Source organism: Aspergillus thermomutatus, assembly GCF_002237265.1.
Source record: "Aspergillus thermomutatus strain HMR AF 39 chromosome Unknown NODE_54, whole genome shotgun sequence".
Lineage (NCBI taxonomy): Eukaryota > Fungi > Ascomycota > Eurotiomycetes > Eurotiales > Aspergillaceae > Aspergillus > Aspergillus thermomutatus.
This window is the reverse complement of record NW_020798103.1, coordinates 19,808-35,420: the sequence shown is the minus strand read 5'-3', so window position 1 is coordinate 35,420 and position 15,613 is coordinate 19,808. Positions and strand designations below refer to the sequence as shown.

The following is a 15,613-nucleotide window of genomic DNA, read 5'->3' as shown; positions in this document are numbered from 1 at the left end:
TCTCCCTTCTGATGTGACAGGCATATTCAACATGAACTTTGGCGATCATCCAGAATTGAAGATGTACGGAGGTGTGGTGCAAAAGTCCTCGGCAGTCACGTGACCTGCTACATACAATCTCTGAATGCTAATTGGCTGTAGGTATGTGGGTCCGACAATGACTTTTGCACCACACCTCCGTAGGATGATCGGAGATAAGCAGATGATGGGTCTAGGACCTGGAAGTCATTTAGGAACTCTGCGGGCCCACTTCGTTTGTAGAAGCATCACTTCCTCCGCTTCAGCACTTGACTATTTGGACATAGTTACTTTTTTTCTCAATGTGAATAGTTAAAGGAAGAAGGGCCAAGCTGATACTTCAACCGACTCTCTGGACCGAATGATGAATATCGGAGACCAGCAACAGCGCTGGTCGGTTACTCATCGGCTCAACCGCATCATCGCTTCAGACTTTCGGCAGATACGGTAGACCAAACTTGAGTCACGGATGGTTCATTCTACGTCAGTGCCCGAAGCTGGAGCCAGCTCAATAATAATAATCGCGGACTTAAGAATGGAGCTATCGTCAATTGACTTGGTCGTTTGGTTGCATTTGCGTTCCCCAATCCTGACTCTCTGTTGATTCCGGTGAGTACTATTGCCTGTCTTCTGCTTCGCTGCTGCACATTGAGCTCTCTTTTCTGACAATTTACCAATAGTGCATAGAATGGCTTCCAACAATGAAATGGAATATGTCCGGTACGCTTCCCCAATGCTTTGCGGCTCGTCCGGGTCCCGCACCGCTAACCAGACCCAATTGAAATAGTCTGGGCAACTCGGGCCTCAAGATCTCCAAGATTATCCTAGGAGCCATGTCCTATGGCTCCAAACAGTGGCAGGATTGGGTCCTCAACGAGGACGAAGCCCTCCCTCTGATCGAACATGCCTACAAACGCGGCATCAACACATGGGACACGGTGAGTGGGCGTTCACGGACACAAATAACGCAGCGCAAGCACATCCTCTGACCCGAGTAATACATTAAAGGCCGACACATACTCCCACGGCATCTCGGAAGAGATCATCGGCAAGGCACTGAAAAAGTACTCGATCCCCCGACACCGGGTCGTCATCCTAACCAAATGCTACTTTGGCGTCGCCGACGAAGGCAACGAGGGCGAAATGCCTCTTATCTCCGCCTGCGGCCGGAACGACGGCGACTGGGTGAACCGCGTGGGACTCTCCCGCAAGCACATCTTCGACGCGGTCGATGCCTCCGTCAAGCGACTAGGCACGTACATCGATGTGCTGCAGATCCACCGTCTGGACCGGGAGACGCCGCGCGAGGAAATCATGAAGGCTCTCAACGACGTGATCGAGAGCGGGAAGGTCCGATACATTGGGGCCAGCACGGTTCGTTCTCCTGCTCTTGCAGACTGTCCAAAAGGACCCTACCGCTGACGTTCTCAGATGGCCGCATGGGAGTTCCAATCCCTCCAGAATATCGCCGCCCGCAACGGATGGCACCAGTTCATCTCCATGCAGAACTACCACAACCTCCTCGCCCGCGAGGAAGAACGCGAGATGATCCCTTACTGCCTCGACTCCGGCGTCGGCCTCATCCCCTGGTCGCCCATGGCGCGCGGTGTCCTGGCCCGACCCTGGGGCTCGCGCTCCTCCGTCCGCGAGAACACCGACGCGGCGCTGAAGCTGCTGATTCGCAGCCGCGAAACCGAAGCCGACAAGGCGATCGTCGAGCGGGTCGAGGAGATCGCGAAGAAGAAGGGGATCTCCATGGCGCAGGTAGCCATTGCTTGGGTGCTGAGCCATCCCAAGGAGAACCCTATTCTGGGTCTGTCGAGCAAGGAGCGGATTGATGAGGCGGTTGCTGCTGTCAAGGTGCAGCTGACGCCGGAGGAGATCAAGTACCTCGAGGAACCTTATCTTCCCAAGGCTCTAACGGCTCTTGAGCGGTGATTGTTCGTATGCTTGTATTTAACGGTGGATCCGTCGATACCTGCGTGCTTAAGTGGTTGCATTTATGCAGTTAATCTGCAGAGGGTCAGACCACTGGTTTCAGACTCTTCTCTATGTACACTCCTCTAGATAATGACATATATCATAGATGAGAATGTCTCTTAAATAACGACACGGACGGGTACAAAACTACGAAAATGTAAAAATGAAAGTAAAAAGTCCTTGATACCGTGGGAATCATAAATGCTAAAATGCAAGGAGATGAGAGGTTTATGCGAACAGTGATCGAGTGTGCGAGGCGGCCTCCAGAGCCAAACCAAGTGTAGTCCACGGTCCCGCATGGAGACATGGTTTCGTGCACATGATGCAAGTTGCGTAAATGGCAAGGAGCCAGCGAAGCACCAGTCTTCGCTTAATGATGCCCGCTTTTTTTCGTGAAAAAGTCAAAAAAACCGCTTAATCGATGTCGTCGCTTTCCTTTGGACGAGGCAGAATCTACCGCTCTGGTTTCAAGGAGTTTGCTGGCCTTCTCCGAGGACGCCGCCGAATGCTTTCGTGACCGACGATTCGTATCAGTAGACTTGTCTAGCACTGTGTCTGGACCGTCAGAAGTCGTGATATCGCCTATTTTGTGGCGAGAAGAAGACCCGCGAGCGGTAAGAGTCCCCGTCGCGTCAGTGCTACCTAAATCTTGCGTCGCCGGAAACATGCTATGTCTATTGTCTTGGGTTTCCAGCCCGGAGGCACTTCGCCTATTGGACCGCTCAATGAATGCGGCGCCAGTGGACCTCGAGCGTTTTGGTAGGCTGGCGTACTTCATCGACCTGGCACGCTCAGAAGGAACTGCTGTTTGCAATGGAAATGTACTCGACACCGACGATCGATGCGCGACCTTGTTGAGCACCGGTCCGTCCAAATATGTATCCCTCTGCTCAGAAAGAAAATCGTCCGAAGCTCTCACGGCCGTTGGAGAGCTCTGTCTGGACACTCCGGGCGAGCAAAACGCTTTCGGATTCAACATCAACGGCGAGTCATCATAGGTGAAACTTTGCGACCAGCCTTCTCTGAATGCCACCCATATTGCCGTCAGGATAATGATCGTCCGAAGACTATCATCCGTTTTGATCACTTCTCGGTCGAGGGGGGTGTCCAATTCCGAGGAGTCACTGACCACCGACATGCCACATGTAGGTGAAAGAGTAGGATCTCCAGAGACAGAAGGCATAGAATACTCGTCAAACACTTCAAGGACATTGCGAGTCATCGATGCGATGACGGGATGTCGACGGGTATTGAGGTTGATAACACTGAATGTAAAACGTTTGCCGTCCTCGTGCAGGGAACCCCCAGGAGGTGCTGATACACGGCGGTTTTTCGCTCCACGCGAGACCCAACGCAAAACCTGCACCCCATAATCCGTCTGGGCTCTAAATTCATACGAACCATTGGGCAACGGGATCGCCTCCCAGGCCGGACCAGAGCTAAGACATATTTCCGCTCTTCCTTGGGACAAAGCATCCTCCCTGAGAATTTGACAGATCGTTGCGATAACCTCCCGGCTTTCCTGGCTCTCTTCGTCCGAGCTGAGATACTTGTCCGCGATGTCTCCTACCGTCCGTTCGTACAAATCGCTTGTCACGACGATCAAATCATTCGGTCCGAGTCCTTTTTTCCCTTTGAAAATTGTAGGAAATTTGCGAGCCAACGGCGGCAGGAAAACTGTTGATGGTAGCACATCCAAGACAGGCAGGGGCCGTGTCGTCTGAGAGACTCGCTGTAACTGCAGAAGAAGCTTTGGCCGAAGTTTCAACCGCCGATGACGTGCGTGGGCCGCCGGGTGGGCCAATTGGTAGATAGTTTTCGGGCGTGATGATGGTTTCCTAACTGAGTGGGCGCGGCTGACGCGAGGCCGATCTGCAGCTGGCGGCACTATTGTATGATCGTCATCGCTGGACGAGAGCGATTCGACTTGGCTCAGCGGCATTGTACGCAGTGGTGCTTTGTGCGATTTGTTGCTTTCCGTTGGTTTGTATCGATGATATAGTTCCGCCAGTCCCAGAGAGGATAGAGTAGGAAATGCGACGGTTGAGGAGGTATGTGGTGCGGCACTGGAGAGTCGTGACTCGGATGGGGGTGCGACAAGGTCGTTCTCATGAGCAGCAGCAGCATCCGCCGTCCAACCAAGGTTGAATAGCATTATTTCATGGGATCGAAAGACTGCGGTCTACCCATTAAGAGGAACATCGATTGACTAGGCAGAGGCGAATGCAGGGGTAGCTTGTGATGTAATCGCCAAGGATCGATAGATTGTACGAAGTTCAACCCACACAGGCTGGATCTTGTGTTGATCTGGGGTGAGATCGGAGAATGAAAGCGGGGTAAACACGGATGAGAAGGAGGTCGTTGAGTATTCGGAGGTAATGGGAGATTGAGAATAACGGAAGAGAGAGTAGAAAGATGATATTGTACGACAGAGGGGGAAGTCGTCAGCTCTTGTGTGACCTGCACAGCTCAAGTAAGAATGAATTGTCCGCCCGAGCCCTCAGCTGAAGTGCGGAAGTATCGAAGGAAAACGAGAATCAGCGATGATGGACGCGGGGAAGTAAGAAATTATAGGTTGGAAAATGAGAGACGCAAGAGTCAGAATAAAGTACAGTAATGCAAGGGGAAGAGGCTGAAACTGTCTTAAGAGAATTAGCTGCAATGTTGAAGGAGAAAGAAAGTCTTGGTATGGACACTAGTTGGATGGTTTGACGACGCCGATGATGAAGACGATGAGATGACCAGGATAATGCATGGTTACTTTGTACCTCCAAGAGGAAGGCTGCATGATGTGTATAAGTAGTAGGTATGCAAGATGGCGGTCAGGGTCAAAGAATTTTCCAGGATATCCACATCAGGACCACATGTGTCAGAGTATCCATTATTATCATTATTCTTTTTGTATCCATGAATCTATCTAGATAGATACTAAGGCAGGTAGACTATGCTATGCTAATAATTGCAAATCATGTTATGGAAGCCATCAAACTATACCCGCGTGTCGGATTTTGGAACGGCCAATCCATGGGCGACAACTCGCATCCGTAACCCAAATCAGTCTAGACGGCGATCTTCGGGGCTGAAAAAGCAGAAAAGGCCGAGCTATGCTCGGTGGAGCGTGACGAGTGAAGACTGAAAAGTACCTACTTAGTGTGCATAAGCCATGAAATCGTCACGATCTTACTGCCATAGACTCATACATTTTGGCCCGATTCGGAGCGCGGAGGAACTGTTCAGAACATCACCAAGCTACCTCAAAAGTCCAAAACCTGTCTGTCTTCTATGCCTTGATTGTGAACCGGAGTCTTGTATAGACAAAATGATCGACCAACATGACATTACTACCTAGCAGTTACCTAGCATCACCATAAACACGAAGCATCAAAAGCTGAATTGAATCTTCAAACCAGCCGATGGCTTGATCCAATCAGAAACCCGCGGAATCCGGACGGTTTTCTGTCGCTAAACCGGAGATCTGGACCTCCGAGTTGCCGGTAAAGTTTGTAAAGTATGGAACTGCCTGACACGGTGACTCCAACTTCCGTCCTTCGGCTGACTTCAAAAGCTGACAACCTCATCCACGGGATTCAAGTAAGGTTGGTCCGATTGCGAATGAGGAGATAATAATACGAGACGATGCGCATCATCCTACGGTGTACGGTGCGAACTAGCTACCTGGATGTAGCCCAAACTATTAGCTTCGTGCAATATCGCTCCCCCAGCCAACATGCCCGTCGTGGTATGCGCATACAGCAGTACGGAGTACTAGGAATACAAAGTCAAAGCTGAAAGAGAAGAGAAGAGAAATGAACGGTGTCAGAGGCGTCGATGACTCGGGGGATCCCTGAAAGTGAAGCCCATGGTGCCACAGCGATCTGGATTTGGCTTGTGAACATGTTCTGGACATTGCAGAACAATAATCTACATAGTGTTATCAAACACGTACTATAGAAGAGAAGAAATATATGCTGATTAGTCTAGTCACTTAGTTGGAAGGGCAAAACTCCCCTCCACAATGCATGACCACAGATGAAGGTGAGGTTATTTCTGCATTGGCGCCACCAACCGAGGACGGCTACCTCCGTTTTCCAGCAACATCCATATGATAGACTCATCTTTATCATTCTTACAAATTTCGTCGTCCTCTTTGGTGGGTATGTGATTCCAAAGCATGCAATCTTTGATTTCTCATCATTCCGTCGAAATAAGGAGGTACATGAGGATCGATTGTGACCTAGAATACGTCATTCCATGGTACAAGCGTCGAGGATAGATCAGTCGACTTCGCTAGCAGTACTATTAGCCTTTTTAGGCCCTCAGGTTTTCTGTAGTTTATCCCACAGCTAACAGCACAAGATAATTATGTTGAATAATGTTTCCTGGTTTCCAGACCCAGATCAACCCATAGGGCTGACCGGGACCAAGGTAAGAATGTCAACAGTCAACCAGTAAAAAACCCTTTCTTCTTCTACAAGGGTTTTATTTTGCCAAGGAAAGGAAAGGGGAAAAAAAAAAAAAAAAAAAAAAAAAAAGCTTTCAGTGAATCTTCTTCAATCTTCTATCTGCCATTCTCATCTATGATCCATATCAATCATCACTACTATACTTCTACTAGGAAAGACATGCTCTCAAACTAATGACTGTAAGGATCGCCACCAAATCGATCGACGTAATGCCAGCATGCCACTACAGTATGCTTCAAAGTCGCGCATTAGTTAATAATTAGTAGTTAGTTAGTTAACTAGTTAGTTAACTATTCGCCGTTCCGCTGAATCAGCGGTTTGATTTAACTAACTATGTACTAGTAGGTAGGTAGCACTCACTCCCTATCTACGCCTGTGCTGCTGTGCTATGCCGAAGCCGCGCAAATCCGATATGCTGGCCCGCCGCCCACCTGACTTGATCAAGTCTTGGCATTGTGGATGCTGACTTGACGACTTTCGGTCCCAACCAGTCGAGAGCTGCCGATTGCTCGTTACTGCACTGCACCTCGGCGAGTCGAGAAAGCCGCTCTTGTGCTCTACTTTGTATGAAGTACAGGCGGAATAATACTTCTACTTTGTGCTGATTTGATGGCCTTGCCACGGTTGTCGGCATCCCCCCACAGCACAGAGACAGACTGTTTTGTTGTATGAAAGTTCCTGTCTCCATTGAACGGTGATGACTTCGCCGTCTCGACACGTTGATTCTCAGTCGGCGTCCTCGCCCGGTCTAAATCTTGTCAATCCTCGCCGTCCTCTCAGAAGCTTATCCGTGGCCTTTGGGCTATGGAAAGCTCTCATATTCCTAGTTGTAGCTTTCTGCCCCGGGCTTGGCTATGATACCTCAACAAGTCTACTTCCCTATCAAACCAGAGACTCATCTGATATCATACTATCGGACGTTGATCGTGCTGCTGCATCATCTCCCATACACTTTCCCCTTCCACTCAGATTCGTCCGATGGGATTCTATTTACTACGTTCATGCCGCCGAGAAGGGCTATGTCTTTGAACAAGAATGGGCCTTTGGATATGGTTATACCAGGCTTCTGGCCTTTCTTGTGTCCGGTATTTGCAAACATTTCCTTCTAGTTTGATAGATCCCCCACCTACCACAAATACTAATATGTGTTGATAGTATTACCTCGATCAGCTAGCTTAGGGGAATCAGCTCAAATTGCATTGGTAGCAGTTGTGCTCTCCCACATCTCTCATTACCTTTCAGTCTTGGTTCTATACAGGCTCTCAATCAACATTTTTGGCAGTGACACTGCTAGGCAGCAAACTCTCTGCTTTCTTTCCGCTGCATTGCACATCATCAGTCCGGCGGGTGCATTTCTTTCAGCACCCTATGGGGAAGCTCTGTTTTCCTTTCTCAACATCTCTGGGTTCTATCTTTACTCGTCAGCTGTTCTCAACGATAGTGCGAACCCGCGACTGTCAAGGAACTTGAAACTTCTTACAGCTGCTGTACTAATCTCAGCGGCCACAGCTGTCCGCAGCAATGGAATTCTTGGTGGAATTCTGTTCGCGTATGATGCTCTTCTACACCTGCACCAGATTCTCCGTCAAGGTCTGTCATGGGAAGTTGTCTCACGCCTTGGGACCATCATCTTCGGAGGCTGTGTCGTAGCACTAGGATTGGTTGTACCCCAATACATCGCTTTTAACGCTTTCTGCATGACTCCGAACGTCCCACGTCCATGGTGTGGATGGACCATGCCAAGTATATACCGCTTTGTCCAAGAACAATACTGGTAAGTGAAGATATGCCAGACTGTCTCGTTGCCATTGCTCAATCTCTTAAACAGGAATGTTGGGTTTCTACGGTACTGGACCGTATCAAACATCCCTCTATTTCTCTTGGCCATGCCCATGTTAGCATTGCTTCTTCGGTCAGCTCTCTGGGCATGGAGATTGCCATTCATCACCAGTAAATTGTCATCAACCAAAGTCACGTGGTTACTCCCTTGCTTGGCAATCATTCAAGGCCTGCTCGCCGTCCTAGCATTCACCAGCTACCATGTTCAGATCATTAACCGGTTGTCATCTGGATATCCAATATGGTACTGGTACCTGGCGGCTGAGCTTGTAAGCGATCTTGGAGACTCTCAGCCCACTGACAAGAGGAGCAGCCTCTCTGCTGTTGCTATCCAAGCTATGATGATCTATGGTTTGATTCAAGCAATTCTCTTCGGCTCATTCCTGCCACCTGCTTGAAGCAAGATCTATATCTGGCAAAGTCATACAGCCCAATGAAGCTCTCCATGCAATACTAGTTGCCGATCTGTCTGGAATGAAATGAATCAATCCATAGCATGGAGTGGCAGCCAAAGTGACGAGAGATAGAGTAGATGATAAAGAAGAAATGGGTACAGAAGTCCAAGATTTTTAACCGCCTAAACGTTCATATTTGGGCTTGAAATGTCTCAAAATCAGCACACAGCTATATTTAATGTCCGAACCAATGTCCCCCTCGACCAGACCCTTGTGGGTGTTTCGCTCCTGGTGGCAGTGGAAAGTAGCTTTTTAGGCTGCGGTGCTGTTACGTAGAATTATGTCATCAGTCATCTCTCAGGACGACCGAACCCAACGGATACCTTCACCTTCATTGCTTCGCGTGAGCTCACATTAATATTGACCACCAAGCTGCTAATCAAAATAGGCAGCTAATGCTGACGAGTTTTCTTTCTAGTAAGGAGGACATCTATGTTTTCGTATTTTTCCTGTTTATTTTTCATCATTCTAAGCTCTGGTCGTTGTTCCCCGGTCGCCTCGCTGATTGAGACCGAAATTCACTGAGCTACCCCATGCGAACAGGACTGACTGCAGCCTACTGTCTATTATCGATATCTGCAGCTCGATATCTGGCTGCCATATTCATGACTAGTGTATAATAAGCCCTTCATTCTCGCTCGCTGCTTTGTTCGATCCGTTGATCGATGGAATCTGAAGCTGACGTCCTTTGCATCCAGAGCTCATCTGGTCCTCCCACGAATTTGACCCCTACACCGCAGTAATTGCCGCACACCCTACACAATTATGGACACCTCAGGACCCAAGGCGATTCTGACCCAGAATGTCTATCCTCCGCATGAGATCTCTCGAGCCACTTCGCCCGGTGGTGAGCCCGCGGGGATGAACGGGGAGGGCGAGCCCAAAGCCCGTGTCCGTCCTCGAACCTATCCTTACTTCAAATACCTCCCATACCGGACAGAAGATGAGGCTGAGAGGGAACGAAATCTACGAGAGATATTGAATCAGCTCTACATTGCCGTCGAAGCTGGGGATTTCAGTCCCGGCGCGGTCCACTGGACACGAGAGCTTAGAGGTTGGCTGTCGCTCAAGTTTGACCCCACTCGTACAGAGCGAATCAACCTGGTCAAGCTATACTATGAGCTCTCGTTGGCCCCCGGGATTGATCCCAATGTTGCGGAACGGTTCGCTAGCATGTTCATGCTACTTACAAAGTGAGCAGATTCTCACGTGGTGTTGCTTAGCTGGGATCGGGGCGCTGACACAATATGCAGGCGGAAGCACTATCTACGGCCGGTGAAGGATCTCACCCTGGATTGGAAGCCCCTATACAAAGAATTGAAAGCTTTTGTTTTGCCGACAGAGTCGGGTCTAGTGCATTCGACCAACCTGAAGCGCAACGTCAAGACGCTGACGAAGCTCTGTGCGTTCGTTCAGCTCTACATTGACCCATGTGAGCTGCCGGCAATGCTGGAGGAATTCCTCCCTCACTTTTCAACGTCTTTCTCGGAAGGTGCATTTGTTGTTGTTGGGTTAATCAATCTGCTTCTTCCAACCTCCCCGCCGCCCCAGTCCAGAGAAGAACTCCTACCACAGCATTACCTGCCAACATATTTCCACCTATGGTCGCTCGTCAATCGTTCCAAGACCTTCGATATGACATTTCTGGACTATCTTTCGCGATTGGCACGAGATTCGTTGCCAGCAGAGCATATACCATTCTCCGAATATGGTCTCTTCACCAAGGAGCAGTCAGCACTCATCTTCACTGCCATATTGAGACTGCTGGAAATCCCCGTGGGACAATCGACTTCTCCCTACAGTGCTCTGGTAGATATCTCGTCGGGGTTGGGCATCATGCTCGATCGAGATGCTCGAAAGCATCCCGTTGCGCATCACATTGCTAGATGGGTCGTGATGTCACTCTCGCCCGAATGCGCCGAGGCAGAAGAATCGATTCTGAGCCAGCTCGAGGGCCTTATTCAGGCCGTGGAAACATTTTTCCATCCTTCCAATTCAGGTGGTTGGACCAAGACATTGTCTCAGCTTGTATACTATCTCTCTGACTTCTTCCTGATGCGGTGGAACCGAGAGCAGAGTGGTGAGATGGAAGTGCCGATTGGACGCAGATTGACCGAGCCACTGAAACGCCGTTTTGTGCTCTGCCTGCGCGATGTAGTTTTCATGGGCATTTATGCCAAGAGCGGCACCGCCATCAGCTTCTCATTGTCAACTTTGCAGAACCTTGCATTCTTGGAACCGCACCTAATTCTTCCGGGAGCTCTGCAAAGAATATATCCTTCTTTACAAGGTCTCGTGGAGGTTCATCGCACAGCATCTTCTCTCCGAGCCCTTCAAGTCTTGTCTCGAATTATTTCGCGGACGAAAGGCTACCGCTGCCACATGACAACCTTGCTTGGGCTCGCTCTACCGGGTATCGATGCCAACGACTTGGAGAAGTCTCTTCACGCTCTGTCTTTCATTCAGTCAGCGTGCTACAACATCCCCTTATTTGACCTAACAAAAGGCAGAGAAGACATTAATTGTGACATGCTGGCCATGCAGTGGATTGCTGGCGAGATGGCACGGATGGAGGCGGAAGGTGTAGAGGTACAGCTGAACTACGACACAGACTTGAGCGATGAGAACGAGGAAATGATCTTGCGCTCATCAACATGCGGCTTTGGAGATTTCATCGTTTCGTTCTTGGGGCGTGTCTTCACTCTCCTCGAGAACCTTCCAGACGTGAGTAGAGTGCGGAATGGGTCGCCAGAAGAGAACATTGTGAACACTCTTCCTGCAACCTTCATGCCTTTACTCTCGTCCCTTTCGCCTGAGTATTTCGATATTGCTTTGTCCAAGGTTGTCGATTTCGTGTCAAATCATGTCATTCACCAAGCACGAGATGCGATGGCTTTTATTTGTAATTCCATCTGCAAAGTGAATCCGGACAAGGCTCTGAAGCGTTTCATTCCGGTGTTGACGCAAGCCATCCGGACTGAAATTGACGACAATGGCGCAGGCTCAACTAGGACGACCGGAACTGATGTTCTCCCCCGCGATCGTGCTCTGGTCTGGAATATCAGCATGCTGAGCATGTGCGTTGTTCACGTTGGAGACGCGGTGCTAGCTCACAAGAAGGAGCTTTTCGATATTGCCGTTTATATGCAGCAAAAATGCAGGGGCATACCCACTGTTCACGTATCAAACTTTATTCACCACCTCCTTCTCAACCTCACGGGGACATACACAACCGACTACTCGCTGTACGAGCCTGAGGTCCTCGCCCGCGGAATAACACCTGAGCTCTGGAGTTATCAACCAGATCCACATGATCTGACTGTGAAATGGCATGTTCCGAAGCGTCAGGAGCTTGAATTTGCTGTCGAAATCTTCCAAAATCAAGCAGAAACTGCTCTGAAATCGTTGACTGCACTTACCAATGGAACAGCGAGCGTGAAAAGGGATGGCAGCGGAAAGGATTGGTCAGATGAAGTTTCCAGGAATCTCGTCTTACTACGCCTTATTCTCTCGGGAATCTCTGTTCTTTTTGACCCCAAAGCAGCGTCGAGAACGAAAGACGAAGGAGTGGACGGGATAGCGAATGATGCTGAAATGTCGGATGCAAAGGGCTTCCCAGTCGCAAATGGCGTTGGAGACGAGGATCCTGACGCATCGCTCGACACCTCCGACGAGGCAACTGTCAGAGAAAGCTTCTCCTACCCTACGGGCTATCCTCTAGAGGAGAGTGACCCGCTTTACAGTTGCATTCATGATCTTCGGGAGAGGGCTGGCTGGGTTCTACACGAAGTCCACAGGTTTTTATCTGATAAGCAAGAGGACGATGTATCTTGCTTCGCAGCTCTATACTCGGCTTTTCGGTCTTGGTTCATTGATGTTGGCATTGAACGGTCTGCACATGTTCTAGACAGAGTTACACGCCTTCTTGCGGCCGATATTCATCCTTACAAGATGAGCGGTATCAGGAAAGACTACCCGCGCCCCCTGCTGGTGCGGAGGGCGAATGTATACCACTTGCAGCGCTTGAGGCACAATGCTGCCCCAAGATCACGGTCTCGCCTTGACGAGGTCCTGCTCCTGGATCTTGCCGAGTCCTGCGTTTCGCTTTACACGGAGACTCGTCGCAACGCTCAGAGCGCTGGCGAATCTGCTCTCAAGGCGATCTGGGGGTCACGACTTCTTGTCATTCCTCCTTTGCTCACGGCCCTACAGAAAGGTATCAGGGAGAATGATCATGCGCGAATCAAAGGTGCATTGTTCTCTCTGCTGCTGAGTAGCGTTGCGAAAACTGTCGGACGCCACTGGAAATATGCCCCCACGCTGATCAGAACTTTCATTGACGCAAGCGCGGTTGATAAACCATCCGTGCAGAAAATTTGTTCTAGTGCAGTTTTCCAGATCATGGACTACGGCCGTGCAATGGAAAGAATGGCCGTGCTTGACAGAGATATTGTGGAAGCGATCGCTCCGAAAGAGGATGTCCAAGACCAGATTACACAAAAGCGCAAGAGTATCAACAACAAGCGTGCTATCGTTGAGAAAAAGAAGGCCGATATGGCTGAGGAACTGGTCAACCTGGCAAGAGTTTCCCACTGGAAGGTCGCTAGCCGAGCAGCCACCATTGTAATCACAATGGGTCTGAGATTCGACTACATCGCAAGCAGCAATCTCATAGAGCTCGTCACTCTAGGCTCCATCGATGACCATCCCGGGCTGCGTGGCATGTATTCTCAAGCTCTCATTGCATTGTTTACTATGGTAGATGTCCGAGCGATCTGCAGCCATGACTATAAGAATTATATATTGGGCAACCAGCACTTCCCATCCAAAATCAAGGTTGCCACCAAGCGCTACGAAGAAGGTTGGACAGAGCAGTACCTGGCAAGCTTCGCCAAGCCAGAGGCCGAATACTATATTGACCACGACTTTCCCGGATGGCTCGTATGGTCGGATAATATGCCTGCATATAAGTCTAATCTGGAGCGTGACATTGAGTATGACGAGGTGGAATGGAACGTACGCAAGCACATGGGTAAACTATTTGATCGAGGGTGGTTCTCCAAGTTCTTCATGTACATGAAGCAGGAGCCACGGGACCCGTCAGCCGACAAATTTCGCATGCCCTGTGCCATGATGCTCCTCTACGCATTCGAATTGATGCTCCGCGACGGGCTCACCGCTGCTACCTTTAAAGACATTCAAGAAGAGATTGAAGCAGTCTTTGAAGACGGTAGTGACAAGCATCAACACAGAGCTACTGCAGAAATCCTTGGTGCACTTATTAGTTCTGTCACGGATACGAGCGTGGAGAAGAGGACACTGGTTTGGGAATATGCTTTCCCGATTGTGCAAAGGGTCTTCACCGATGGATTGACTCCAGAAAATTCAGGCTACTGGACTACTTTCCTTCATATGGTCCTCCAATGTCGGGATCCGCGACGAGCTTGGCCCTTGGTTGACTGGCTTGCCAGCTTCCGGCTGGATATGGCAACCAACGCAGCCTTCAAAGAGAGCTCCAAGATCAACCTGCTACATCAATGCATCATAGATGCTGGCTGGCACTTCCAGTTGGAGAAGCCAATTGTCCAAGATTTCCTCGCACATCTCGATCACCCGTACAAGGGAGTCCGTGAGGCAATGGGTCAGACTCTTGCAACGATTCACCGTACACGATATCACGAGTCGTACGCGGACCTTCAGCGTCTCCTCAAGGCACAGGAGTCGGCTTCATCGGTCGGCACTTATGCATACCTCCCTAATGAGGAGTTTTCTAAGATGGTGCGCGAAGTCTTTGACCGGATTGAGAAATGGCGTCATGAGAGAACGCCGGGTCAACAGACCCCATCTTCCTACACTTCTGGCAGCAAGACAGTTCTCCTGTGGCTCGACTCCACTCTCTCATCTCACGAATGTACTCAGCTTGTCCCGTTCTTCCCTGATGTGTTCATAGGGCAGCTCTTGCATATGATGGATGTCAAAGAAGACCCGGAACTTCAGTCATTGGCCTATCATGTATTCCGTCATTTACCAAATATCCCGTACCCAGCTGAGCAAGACTCCGGCTTCATCAAATCCCTGATACACATTGGGCAAACGTCACCCTCGTGGCACCAGCGCTTGCGAGTCATGATCAACATTCAGATCATTTACTTCCGCCGTCTGTTCCTACTTTCTCCCGTCGATCGGGAAAAGTTGTTCGATTGTATCGCGAATATGCTTGAGGATACACAGCATGAGGTGAGGGCTGGTGCATCAGCTACCCTTTCGGGCATGATTCGCTGCTCGCCTGTGTCTCTCCGGCGGCACATGGTCAGCAAGCTCCAAGAGCGCTTCACGAAAGTCTTAGTTGAGAACCCATTCCCCAAGAAACCAAAGAACCATGCTCGTTCTGTATTGGCTTCTCCAGTCTCCTCTCGAGCCGGTACACCAACTCCCGAGCATACTAGACTCATCATTGTCAGACACGGCGCAGTTTTGGGCCTTGGGGCTTTGATACAAGCGTTCCCTTACGACAGTCCACCTCCGAAGTGGATGCCTGAGGCTTTAACCACGCTGAGTATCCGCGCCGCAAGCGACCCCGGCATTGTTGGTTCAAGCGTCAAGTCAATTATCAGTGATTTCAAGAAGACGAGGCAAGATACCTGGCACATAGACGCGAAGGTTGGTGACGAACGTACTACTAGGATTCTGAGGGACACAAAAGCTAATTTATCAAATAGGCTTTCACATCAGATCAGCTTGAAGACCTATCAGGGGTGCTCTGGAAGAGTTATTTCGCGTAGAGCGGCGGGTCAGAAGCTATTGAAGGAGAGAAGCACAATAGCTATGTCATAATCTGTATGATAGTCAAGTCACTCT

At 49.8% G+C, this 15,613-nt stretch overlaps 3 protein-coding genes across 3 annotated transcripts; 2 read left to right on the top strand and 1 right to left on the bottom strand.

The window, feature by feature from the left end:
• Positions 1–706: 706 nt before the first annotated feature.
• Positions 707–1,956, top strand: CDV56_104418 (aldo/keto reductase; the record flags this gene model as incomplete). Its single annotated transcript, XM_026758037.1, has 4 exons — positions 707–738; positions 806–956; positions 1,027–1,392; positions 1,450–1,956. 4 exons carry the CDS (start codon positions 707–709, stop codon positions 1,954–1,956), a joined length of 1,056 nt encoding a protein of 351 aa, XP_026615910.1.
• Positions 1,957–2,368: 412 nt separating this feature from the next.
• CDV56_104206 (uncharacterized protein) lies at positions 2,369–4,153 on the bottom strand (the record flags this gene model as incomplete). The annotated part of the gene is made up of 1 exon (XM_026757825.1): positions 2,369–4,153. One exon carries the CDS (start codon positions 4,151–4,153, stop codon positions 2,369–2,371), a length of 1,785 nt encoding a protein of 594 aa, XP_026615909.1.
• Positions 4,154–9,520: 5,367 nt separating this feature from the next.
• Positions 9,521–15,537, top strand: CDV56_103000 (proteasome activator BLM10; the record flags this gene model as incomplete). The annotated part of the gene is made up of 3 exons (XM_026756619.1): positions 9,521–9,948; positions 10,009–15,415; positions 15,475–15,537. 3 exons carry the CDS (start codon positions 9,521–9,523, stop codon positions 15,535–15,537), a joined length of 5,898 nt encoding a protein of 1,965 aa, XP_026615908.1.
• Positions 15,538–15,613: the final 76 nt, after the last annotated feature.